Here is a 12,041-nt window from a genome sequence, read left to right as displayed (position 1 = left end):
TTCTATGCTGACTGTTGTTTGCATGATACAGTAGGTACCTTGGAAAGATTTACAACACACACAAACGTTTTCCTGGAAATTATTAATACAAAAATGTTATGAAAAATACCAATAAAAATGTTGGAATTTTTACTTGGAAGAGGTGAGGAGATCAAGTGATAACTGAAGTCATTAAAATGTAGAATGCAGTTGTTTCTTGCATATTTACTTGTTGTCCTTGCATATTTACTTATTCTGTTGAATCATTTCAGTTCATGGTTCATGAACTACGGCTGTTTGAGACGGGTTTCCCACTGCAATTTGTTGGGTGACTCAAAACTCACTCTAGATCTTGCCTGTAAAAATGGCAGAAGTAATGTTGAGGTGGTTACAATGTGTGGAAGATAAGGAGGCATACTTTTGTCTTATCTATTCAACCTTTTAACAGAAAAACACTGGAAGATTTTAGATACAGCATTAAGATAGGCAGAGACTAGTAAGTCATTTGATTAGTTTGCCATGAATGGTGTAGGCGATGTTCTTAATTATTTCACTGACTGATAAAAGATTTGACCAATAGGTGAACACAGCAAGAAGCAAGTACAGATTGTCAGACAATGCCTACGTCAAAGCGGTTTATATATATATATAGGCCATAACAAAAAAGAAACAAAGTATGAGCTCAAGGCTTTAATGTAGGCAGCTTGTAAGAATGGGATCTTAAAATGGAGATTACGCATAGCAACAGGAGCCATGATAAATGATCAATAACTTAGAAGAATAGAGAGGTCAACAAAGGAGCAAAACTTAGACTTTTGAAGGCAATCGTACAGATGATGGCCACATACCGCTCTGAGAGTTGGCCTTTGAGGAAAAGATAAATTTAAAAGAAAGAGTTAAAGGTGACAGAGGGAGGAAATTACTGAAAGCAAACCAAAGAACAAAACAGATCTAGAGTCCTTACAAGAGAAAGAGGTAATGTAAATCACCAGTAGGCATTTTCTACATGCCCCATTTTAAAAAACGTTGGCAGTAAAGATGAAAAGAGGTAGAGATGGCTATGAAAGGTGTATATCTTTTAGCTTATATGTAGTGCACTTAATTCTTAATTGCTTATCTCTCTTGCTTGAAAAGAATGATACTCAGAGTTGGTGTACCTATGTAGTTAAGAATACAATCCTAACAAAAATGGACGCCAAAGGAGATGCAAGCTAAGGACCCAAGAAAGTCAGAGAGGACTGGGCCATAAAGGAAATAGGTTCCCATCTTACCAAATGCCCCCTGAAACTGATTACTGCTTGCCCATAAGATATAGCAGTATTTGATAGTATCACAAATGTTTGGTTGGTTGGTTTTTTTTTTGTGTTAATATCTGTAGTGTGAAAGATTTGCTTGGTATTGCCATTTCTAGCTGGCAGCAGAACTATAAAAAGAGGAAATTTACCATTAAGAAGAAAAAAAGAGTTCCAGTCTTATTTACAGCTTAGTAACTGCTAATTTGAAGCCCTAGACAATATGGACTTGATGTGTCATATCATAATGTAATTGCTGTAATTATTTATCATTTTCTTCACTGCACATTAGTTCTTTAAGCGTTATGCTAATGGCTGTATTCATAGGGTTTAAGAATAATGTTTTCAGAACAAGAAGGAAAGACATAAATACCTTTTCACTACTGTAACCATTGCTAAGAGCTGCAAACCATTCACAGTTCTTCAGGTCAAGACAGTATGTGTGTACTTAAATAACAAACATTTTTTATATGTTTGCTTTCTTCTTCCACCCTTCCAATGGACTAACAAATATTGAACAACTAACAACCCCTCCTTATTTTCAATTATTTATATTGTTAAATAATGTTACTATTGTTTGTGTTAATAAGTCTACTAGTGTAACTGCTCAGCAGCTTTAAATTCAGAGGCTGACACTTCTGCAGAAGTTTGTAGACTATCAAAAATCACGACAATGCTACATTGCATGCAAAGGTCAGAGAATATTTTCCTGTGATTAAAATTATTCAGACACTTAAATGAAAGCAAAAGCTGTAAGATGGTTTTATCCAGGTAAAACACACAAGTTCTAAACCACAATAATGCATTTACTGTGAGAAGGTTTCTTACTATCATTTATGACAGATAGGTGTTAGGCATGAGAGCATGAGGACTTAGGGTCTTGTTATACATTATTTTAACTGATCCAAGCTGGCATCGCTACTCTCTCCTGCATATCCCCATTTCATCTGTATACAAGCTGATGTTACCAGAAAGGTCTTTGCCTAGTATAATACCCCTCACCAGTTTAAACATCTCACCTGGCAGTTAAAATGAGCACCACAGTTGTCATAAGGAAGCAGTGGCAGGGTGCAGGTGGGGGACAGGAGGGAGAGTGGGAATGTGGCAACATTGCCTTGAGGTGTTTTAAACTGCCAGGGAGCCGCACCCATGGGTTCTCGTCCAGCATCTGCCTGTGATTCACCGTGTCACCTTAGACAAGCCAGGTAACCTCAGTCACCTTCTCCGTACTAGGAGTACTCAGTGCCACTTGTGTTTACTTGTCTATACTAGACAATGAGATCACCAAAAAATAGAGAAGCTGTAGGTATATTATCAGCTAATACGTTCATCCAGTTGACCCCAGCCAGTACGAGCACTTCAGTAGCAGTTTCCCTTAGTATGTAAGAAATGCTATAATACTTACTGAAGAAATGCCTCATTTCCTTTGGGAACAAAGTTATAGTTTATAATTTGTGATACGCCGTGGCCTCTGATTTTGTTCATGAACTGTAAAAAAGATTGTGCAGGTCACTTCAACCTTTTTTTTTTAAGAGCGCAATATCAAACAGTTAAGAAATCTAAGGTGTAAGGTTCTCCATGCATCTTAACGGCACCCTCCTTTACATTTGTTCTGTTCACTGAACAAGGTATGGGTTCTGTGGAGAAATGCAATTGTATGACGGACAGGAAATGTAAGGGTGTATAAGCAATCAAACATGGTCTTTTACACCAGTAGCTCTCTGGACTTTATTAATGCAGACTTAACTTTGCAATTCTAGTACTAGCACCTAAACTGCCATCTTCTCAGTTACATACCTGCATTAGCAGAGATGGAGAATTTTGTTTTCCAGAGGCAAGAGGTGTCACTTAGTACAGGGCGGGGTTTGGGTGAGGCTAAGGGATACGATCTGGCTTTCTTCTCTTTTACCCCCAACCCGGCAAAGCATCTGCCTCTCTAGTGCCTCAACAGGGAAGCTGGATTTTACTTACATTTATTTCCAGTAACTAATATATATAATGCTTGTGAAGCTACTGTGCAAAATAAGGTTGATATGGCAAAAGAAAAAGCAAGTTTCTATATTCTCCATAAGTCCTTTTATCTTTAGTGATAATTAGTTAATCGCTGCAATAGGCAAGTAAAGGATGCCAAATATGAAAGAATTCATTTGTATTTCATTATCAACAGAAACCCAGTACAATCTGGCCATTCTTTGAAACAGGCTTCAGAACAAGTGCTCTCTCATTTAAGTTTACAACAGCGGTCAGGTTCTTTTTTTTCCAGCCTCAGATATCCAGGCATTCATAAGACTTCATCTTAAAAGCACTGCACAAACGAGCTGATTTTTGTTTTTCATGCTTTGTAAGAACCCTGAAGACTGTCTCTACTCATTTTTTCCCCTTCTGAAAAATATACCACTGGTCTTGGAAGTTAAAGGTGTTTTGCTGAAGCCTTGCCTGAGGGCTTCATTATGATGCAGAAGTTGAATTGCTAATGCTCCCTGTCCCTCAGTGGTTGCACTATAGCATCCACCGTAACTGAAAACTCTTTCAGCTTCTGCAATCAGTAACAATTGATTAACATTTGTTACTGACAAATGAGAAAGATTTACTGAATATAACATATAATGAGGAGTTACTTCTTACAGAACATTTGCCCCTTGTCCACCAAGTGGGGGATCGCCTTCAGTTCAGACTTTCCTCGGCTTTCAGGAATTATTTATGTATCAGTAGTACGTTAAGGGTTTCCCACTCTTCCCCTAGTTCCTGCTCCTCTGCTGTTCTGTGCTGTCCCTTCAGTAATGCCCACAGCCATCTCTAAAGGTGCATGAAGTTAATAACGGCATTTTCTAGCTTGTTTTTTCCTAACTGTCATTTCTTAAGAGCTAGTTCCGATGGATGGGTCCCATCAATTCCACGGCTCGTTGTTTTCTTCTGGGTCTAGTCTGGACATTTTATAACAATCTGCTAGTGAGCTTGTTGCACTGTGCTTATTTATAATTAGAGCTCCTGTGAGCTGATTGGTGAGCTGTTCTAACTGATGAAGGCAGAGTCGTTTAACTCAGTTTCCTAAATATGATTAAATAACAGCGCTTGAGTAAATATTCTCAACGATTACGACAGGCAAGACATTTAGTTAGGTGGAATAATAATCAGATTTTGATGGAAAACAATATTTTGTTTCAAAATGGGGCTCTCCCAGTGGTTTGGCCTGGCGGGAGGGCGTCGGCCACACGACTTCTCCCTCCGCGGCGCTGCCCCGGGCCGGCGTTCGCGGCTCCCTCACGGCCAACGGCCCCGCCCCGCTCTGGGCAACGGCCTCCGAGGCGAATCGCGAGCCGCTTTCGCCCCGCCCCTGCGCTGCCACCCAATGGAGTTTGAATGCTTCCAAAGCATCCAATCACGAGGGCCGGCGACCCGGCGCTGAACCCTCATTGCTAACGAGGCGAGGTCCGCGTGGCGAGTCGCGTCCCGGCGGGGCCAATCAGCGTGCTCAGGCGCACCATCGTGTGGGTGTGCCCAAACGGCCGCCGGGGCAGCGGCAGCTTTGAGCTGGAGCAGCCGCCGCGTTCCGCCACCGGCGGTGAGGGGCTGAAAGAGCTGGACCCGAGGGAGCCTGACAGCCGGCCAGCAGCTGGAGTTGGGGTGAATGCCGATAGACCCCGGTTGGCTTTTAAGAGCGAACGAACGGGCAGCGGCTCAGGCTCGGCCTCGGCCTCGGGTTTGGGGCGGCTGTCAGCCTCTGCGCGGCCGGGGCTGGGGGCATCGGGCAGTCTGAGTTGGGCCGCGTTACGCCGTGCGCGTCACAGTGCCTTCCGATGACGCCTTAATCGGGCAGGTAAGCACTGTTGGCAGGGTAAGGCCCCTGGCTTTTCCCTAGGGCTGGGAGATCTGGGGCGCCCGCTTATGGGGCGCGGTGTGTCCCCCTGAGGGGAGGGCGTGCTGCCCTCCGGCAGGCGGCAAAGCCCTGGGGCCACTCCCTCCACCGGGAGTCAAGCCTGGTGAAGTCCGTGACACCCGGAGCCCCCCCCGGCCTCGGTGGGCGCTGTCCGTCTGTCGTTGATCTCTAGTTTTCGTTACTTTGTGAGGTAATTCCTCTTTCATAAATGATCTCTCAGCCGTGTCTCGAGAAAGTAACCCATGACAACAATAAATAATATCGTATGAGGGTGTCAAACTGGTATTTAAGGATTAAGTGTTGCCCAGCAGTTTCTGCCAGTAGAGAGAATTCTCAGTGCTCCAAGCTCAGCAGTATTGGTTTGAAAAACTTCTGTAAAGAAAGAAGTGTAGCTGCCACCTAAAACAAAGCTGTGGATTTTTGCAAGGCTTTCAGGTTAAACACCACAGAAGTGCAATGCAGTCGTAAGTGCTAATGACTTTCTGCAATGTGAACATCAAAATAAGATGTGGAGAGATACTTTCTGAAATACAGCAGTCAAATGCACTTGTATGAATATAAACCCTGTTCTTGTTAGGAGATTGATTATCATGAGTCTTTTAAATCTCATCTTAATTAGACAGAAATGGGTCAAAATAGGACCTAATATTAAAAGTTGCTGCTTGGAGTTTAGATCAGGGAGCTTGCAACTCAAGGTTGTAAAATTCTATGTTCTGATCATTGCTAAGACTAAGAACAGAATTTATTTAAAAGAACAGCTTATTTAACCTTTTTAAAGGTCTAATTGCAGTTGTCTTTATGTTTCAAGCATAGTACTTTCCATTTTGTATGAAACAAGAATCCAGTCAATATGAGCTGGGTCGTGGAGGAATGGAAAGAAGGCCTCTCTCCCAGAGTCCTTCAGAAGATTCATGAGCTGGAAAGTCAAGTAGACAAGCTTAAAAAGGAGCGTCAGCAAAGACAGTTCCAGTTAGAGTCTCTGGAAGCAGCTTTGCAAAAACAGAAACAGAAGGTAATGTAGGTAATGCGGTCATTTCTCTAAAATGCTATTCTGTATGCCAAACACAATTTAAAAGATTTGTTATCTGATTATTGTTAGGGAGTGGGTTAGTGTTTTGTTTCTTCCCACTGACTGGAAAGGTAGCATAGAAATATAAACTACTTATCTTCATCATAATACATACTCATCATATTCTCCCTTCTGTTTAGTTCTCATTGAGTGTTAAGAGAATGACTGCCTCCTATCAATATTTGGCATGATTGTTCATCTTCAGGTGCTTATTTACCTTGAGGCTTTCTTCCTGGCTTCCCTTTATGATTAGGAAAAGAAATTACTTTATTGTTACACCCATTAAAAATATTGATAATAACTAGGCCTGTTTTATACAGCAGAGCTGCACAGTGGACAGCTTCATACTGTTTCACTTTGCCTGTGTACATCTATTTGTCTCATCTTTTACTTACTTCATGTAGACCTCCGATTTCTCCTTGTAGAGACTGTATTTTGGGATTTGCTTTTTTTCTTTTCTAGGTCTGTAATTTTACAACTAATGTGGCTCCACTCTATCAACCCTCTAGCTGGGAAACCAGAGACTCTCTCGGTCAGGGTCCTGCCATGCTTCCATTCAGAAGTGACCTGTTTGGTTGAAGTTTGTTTTGTAATATTTCAATACAGCTCACAGGCAGTGTACAAAGGTTGCATTTTATTTCCTTTAGGCTGTTACAACTTTCTAGCAAAACTTAAACCTGGTAGTTTTCTTGGAGTTTCTTCCTGTCAGTTTCCATGTACTTGTCTCAACCATCCAGAGGTACTGCTGTGCTCCCCAAACAAAAAGAAGGGGTGCGCTCGAATAGCTGTGCTTTAAAATTCTCAGAAGCAGCAGCTAATACTCGCTACTTTTCAGTCAAAAGAATAACATTGTGCAAAGCTGTAGCCTGAGTGTAGCTGTCCCTCAGAAGCTAGAGGGGAGAAGAAGGATCTACTGGCTCTATTTCCAATTTAAAAGCTGCGACTCTTGATAATCCTTGTGCATTCTTTGTTTAGTGACTCAGAGTATTCCAGTTGCTAAAGTTGATAGGCTGGAAAGAGAAGTGAGATCATCAGTGAAGAATGTGGACTAGTGCAGATTTATTAGTATTTAAAGATTGAGGAGCTTGTTTCTAGTCAATTAATATAAATTGTTAATAAGATAGAGTTGAATTTTAGGAAATGTGGTTTTGTTCACACCCAAGAATACTTAAACAATGTGTGTATCTGCAGTTTTCAGTGCTGTCAGGATTTTGAAATGCTAGGGAGTGAATTACAGTATGTTCTCTCTCACACAGAAGTGTAGAGAGAACTTGAGACATTTTTTAAATGGTCTGTATTCCAACTAGGTTGAAAATGAAAAAAATGAAGCTGCAACACTGAAAAGAGAGAACCAGAGCTTGATGGAGTTGTGTGATAGTCTTGAGAAAGCAAAGCAGAAAATCTTACATGATCTTCAAGTAAAAGAATCTCAAGTCAACATTCAATCAGAGCAGCTGAAGTCCAGCAAGAAAGACACCGAAAGACTAGAAAAAGAACTGAAAAGGTGAGGACTTGCTGCATGTCACTAACCTGTGTACAGTGATTATTTTCTCATGTTTTGCTTGTTTAATGCATCCTTAATGGTCTTTTAGTTTCTCATCATCTCATACTTCACTCAGATTTTGTGACCAAAACTTCTGAACATCGGCCTGTTTTTACACACACACATGCGTATGTGGACTTCTACATAAATCTGTGTGCCACTTGAAGCAGTTAGCACCTATAGTTCCTGTTTAATTTGGGGAAACTCTGCAGTGTCATGGAACAAGGGAGCCATTAATTCTGTGGGGTTTTATTTATTTATTTGAAAACCAAATAAACAAAAACTTAAAAAATGCCTAAACAAAAATCCTAGCACAACTGCATCACTTGGTAAAAGCAACCTGCAAAGAGCTTGCAGTTGCAAGGAAAGTACATGAAGAATTCAGTCCGTAAGATCAAGTCTACCAATTAAATATGACCACTGTAAGAAGGAGGCATGAACATCTATTGAAGTGGAAGAGGAAGCTGCCAAAAGCAACAATGCTGTGACTGAATCACTGAATCCAGTTGCTTTGGTAAAGAAATGCCTAATTGTAGCACTTCAACTTGTAAACACTGTTATTCCTGAGACAGTATGTGTGTACTGTCTGTATGGGTGGAATGCTATTCAAAAAATAAAATAACCTTCTGTAATGCAGATACATCCGAAATATTTCATCAGAGGGTGCTACACAAGTGTAACAGTTGTCCCTACTGATGTGGGTTCGAGAGACACCCTCCATTCTTGAATAAAAGTATTTCTGAAACTGTGTGTGCTGATAAGGCTGAGTATCCTGCCTATGCAACACACTGTTGTGCTAGTACTAGTAATACATAGTTACTGTCACAGAGAAAGGTGGGTCTTTGATATGAAGTTTCTTAATGCTTTGGTGTGGTTTGTTTGTTTGTTTTCCCATGGACTGAAGTATGTCTACTTCCTTTAACTTTTAGATGGTATGCCTCATACGTGTCCTAAGAGAAGCAAATAAAGAGGAAGCTATGTTGGCCTTAGTGTTTTTGGTTTTGTTCCCCTTCCTCCTGCCCCGACTTTGCCCACCCCTGCTTTGGCAAAAGCAAAATGAAAGATCGCTGAAGTATTTGACTGCTGTGAGAAGATTCTAAATTTCAACAAAACCATTTATAGCATGTAGAAACACCAGCTTTGTGTAAGGACTTGCTGAGATTTGTCAAAGAAGAACCTAGTGAGATTCAAAAGGGTTGATACAAAAAACATGAGTGTGTTTCCATCTGCTGGCACGTGTTGGGCCAGAGAGGCAAAGGATGAGTGTTCTATTTACCCGTTCCCAAAATTAAGTCCAGTTTACTGAATTATCTCCTTCACATTATAGAATAATATAATAGTTTAGGTTGGAAGGGACCCTTAAATGTTACCTAGTTGAATCCCCCTGCAAGGAGCAGGGGCATCTCCAACGTGATCAGGTTGCTCAGAGCCCGGTCCAACCTGACCTAGAATGTTTCCACAGATGGGGCATCTTTGCATACTTATCCACTACAAAAGATCATCAGTTACTACATGTAGCTTGATCTTGGCAATCAGTTTCGATTTTGTGTTTGGTTCTGCTTTGTTTTATGCTGATAACTGATCATTTACCACTTTATAGCAAGTGACAACCCACTGGGAGAGGAGTTCTTGGTGGTGTGCTGTAAAAGGGAGGGGAAATGGAAAGGTGAGTTACAGAGTCACAAAGTTGATGAACTGCAGCCTAGAACCATTGTCTTATCAACCTGTGCTCGCTGGAGGGGACCAAAGTTGCTATATAAACTGTAAACTAGTTATCTGGTTTCATTGGATGAGCTTGTAACTCTTCATACTCACAAAAATCACTGGAATGGGTAGTCTGCTGTAGTGTTTTGGATAGCAATGTAAATTGTACGTGTGAAAAATACACTGTCGGGTGGAGGGTATTCCCTTCCATTTTCATGAGGGATACATAGGTTTCTCAAAGTGTGCAGTATCAGAACATAGAATAAAGGGAGTATGTTTCCAACTATAAAGATGCTTGCTGAAAAGTAAGAGTTATCAATCTTTACAGCGCTTTGAGTGTGTTTAGCTGGACTACAGCTTCATACAGTGAGATCTTAAGCAGTTCTAATTGATTTTCATCTACTTTGGTTTTATTTGTTTTTTGTTTTTAGCTTTAACTCCTGTGTAATTGATTAAATATGTTGAAACTCTAAGTAAATTATATTCTTCATGTTCCTATGTTACAGTACCTAAAATTTTTCAGTGGATGTATCTTGACTTGATCTTTAAGTTCTTAGAATCACATAATTTGTTTGTTTATTTCAGGTTCTTAAAAATATATAATTAACCTTTTAGTTTCCATTACTAATTTCTGCTGCTGCTTCTTTCCTAAACAGATACAAATGTGAGCTTGAGAGAAGTCAGCAAACATTGATTGCAGGAGACTTATCATTCAGTGGCACTCCAGAGAAAAGTTTTACTGCTCGTTTAACTCCAGTTCAAAGTCATAATGGTAAATGTATTATTCTTCATCTAGCACAGATAGTTTACTCAGTTTTCTTGGAAGGTGGAGGAGCATTTTGAACATTATACTTGTAGTGATTTGCCCAGTCCCTATTATACAGCTTATTATGAGAGTATCTAATTCATAGCACCATAGGTTGCAAGTTTAAAAATTATTAGTGCAGGCTGAACACTTACTAAAATGTTACATCTTTTCAGCACTACACTGATGGACATGGAATAGTAATAGGAATATCCATCAACAGACTGCAGCACTTTTTTGAATGCTTGTTCCTAGTGTTAGTTCTTCCTTTCATATAGCAAAGAGCAAATTTCTTCCTTTGTGTACCACAGGTACTTTAATCAAAGTTTAGTCAGGAGTCATATTTCTTTAGAAAATTATTTTTTATTTAGGCTATTATTGTGCATGATAATCTGCACAATATATGCACTGTATCCAATTGAAAGCATCACTTCTATCTTCAAATTAGTGACGTCAAATAGATTTAAAATATTTGGATGAATTGGAAAAACAGAAGGAATTTTCCTTAACTGGAGAACTGTTCTGTAGCCAGGCACTCTTATGCTATCTATGTTGAAAAACTTTGATGGGTTCAATATTATGCATGCTGTTTACCTTTTTCTTTGCTATGAACGAATGTTCTGTGAGTTTGGCATCTCAGTCTTACTCTCATGGGAAATCCAAGATGCTTTCTTGCACTCTTATTGCTTTTAATTTCTTTATACGTATCTGATAAGGGGTACAGCAGTGCCAATGTCAAGAATTCCACCTAGTGTGGCACTCCTGAAATGGGGATTAGATTAAAATTATTTAAATAACTGTATTTAATATGATACTGCTGCGGAGGCTTTTTCCTTTGAAAGCTGGAGTTTTAAATTCTTTTAGATCATAGAATATCTCAATTTGGAAGGGACCCATAAGGATCATTGAGTCCAACTCCCTGTTCTGCACAGGATTACCTGAAACTAAATGATATGGCTAAGAGCATTGTCCAGATGCTCCTTGAACTCTGACAGGCTTGGTGCTGTGACCACTTTCCTGAGGAGCCTGTTCCAGTGACTGATCACCCTCCCAGTAAAGAACCTTTTCCTAATGTCCAATCTGAACTTCCCCTGATGCAGCTTCATTCCATTTTCTTGTGTCCTGTTCCTAGTCACCAGAGAGAGGAGATCAGCACCTCCCCCTCTGCTGCCTACCTTGAGGAAGTCATAGACTGTGATGAGATCACCCCTCAGCCTTCTCCAAGCTATACAAGCTACTATACCTTAGCTGCTCCTCATAAGTCTTGCCTTTCAACATCTTGGTCACCCACCTCTGGATGCCCTCTAATAGTTTGATGTCCGTATATTGAGGCACCCAAAACTGCATGGAGTACTAGAGGTGGGACTTTACCAGAGCAGTGTAGAGTGGGACAATCGCCTCCCTCAACTGCTCACTGGAATGCTACAAAGCATTCTAATTCTAGGATTTTCTTGGGAGAGTTGTAGAATTATATGCAAATTCAAGAAAAGGGAAGCATTCTTTTGTTTTGGACTAATATGCCCCTCTTACAATTTCAGCGGAAGAATGAAGTCTTTGTCCAATTCCTATTGCATTTGAAAGGAACTTGAGGAAAAGATCTAGCCTTATTTTTCTGGTTGTTTCTTAGTAATAATAATAATAACGCTATTGGGCTGCTGGTAGGAAAATTTAGAAAAAAGTCTATATATGTATATTGTATATATAATAGAATCTTTAGGGTTGGAAGGGACCTTTAAAGGTCATCTAGTCCAACTCCCCCTGTCAGGAGCAGT

General features: G+C 40.3%; 1 protein-coding gene across 1 annotated transcript in view; it reads left to right on the top strand.

Annotated features, from left to right (window-relative positions):
* Window positions 1-5,998: 5,998 nt before the first annotated feature.
* Window positions 5,999-12,041, top strand: part of CENPF (centromere protein F) — a 42,862-nt gene continuing 36,819 nt past the window's right edge. Inside the window, exons 1-3 of the mRNA XM_086745225.1 lie at window positions 5,999-6,160; window positions 7,525-7,721; window positions 10,121-10,236. Of these exons, the coding sequence (XP_086601351.1) occupies window positions 5,999-6,160; window positions 7,525-7,721; window positions 10,121-10,236 (475 nt within the window). The remainder of the gene's footprint in view (window positions 6,161-7,524; window positions 7,722-10,120; window positions 10,237-12,041) is intronic.

Source organism: Chlamydotis macqueenii, chromosome 3, assembly GCF_036417535.1.
Source record: "Chlamydotis macqueenii isolate bChlMac1 chromosome 3, bChlMac1.mat, whole genome shotgun sequence".
Taxonomy (NCBI): Eukaryota; Metazoa; Chordata; class Aves; order Otidiformes; family Otididae; genus Chlamydotis; species Chlamydotis macqueenii.
This window is presented reverse-complemented; position numbering and strand designations above follow the sequence as displayed.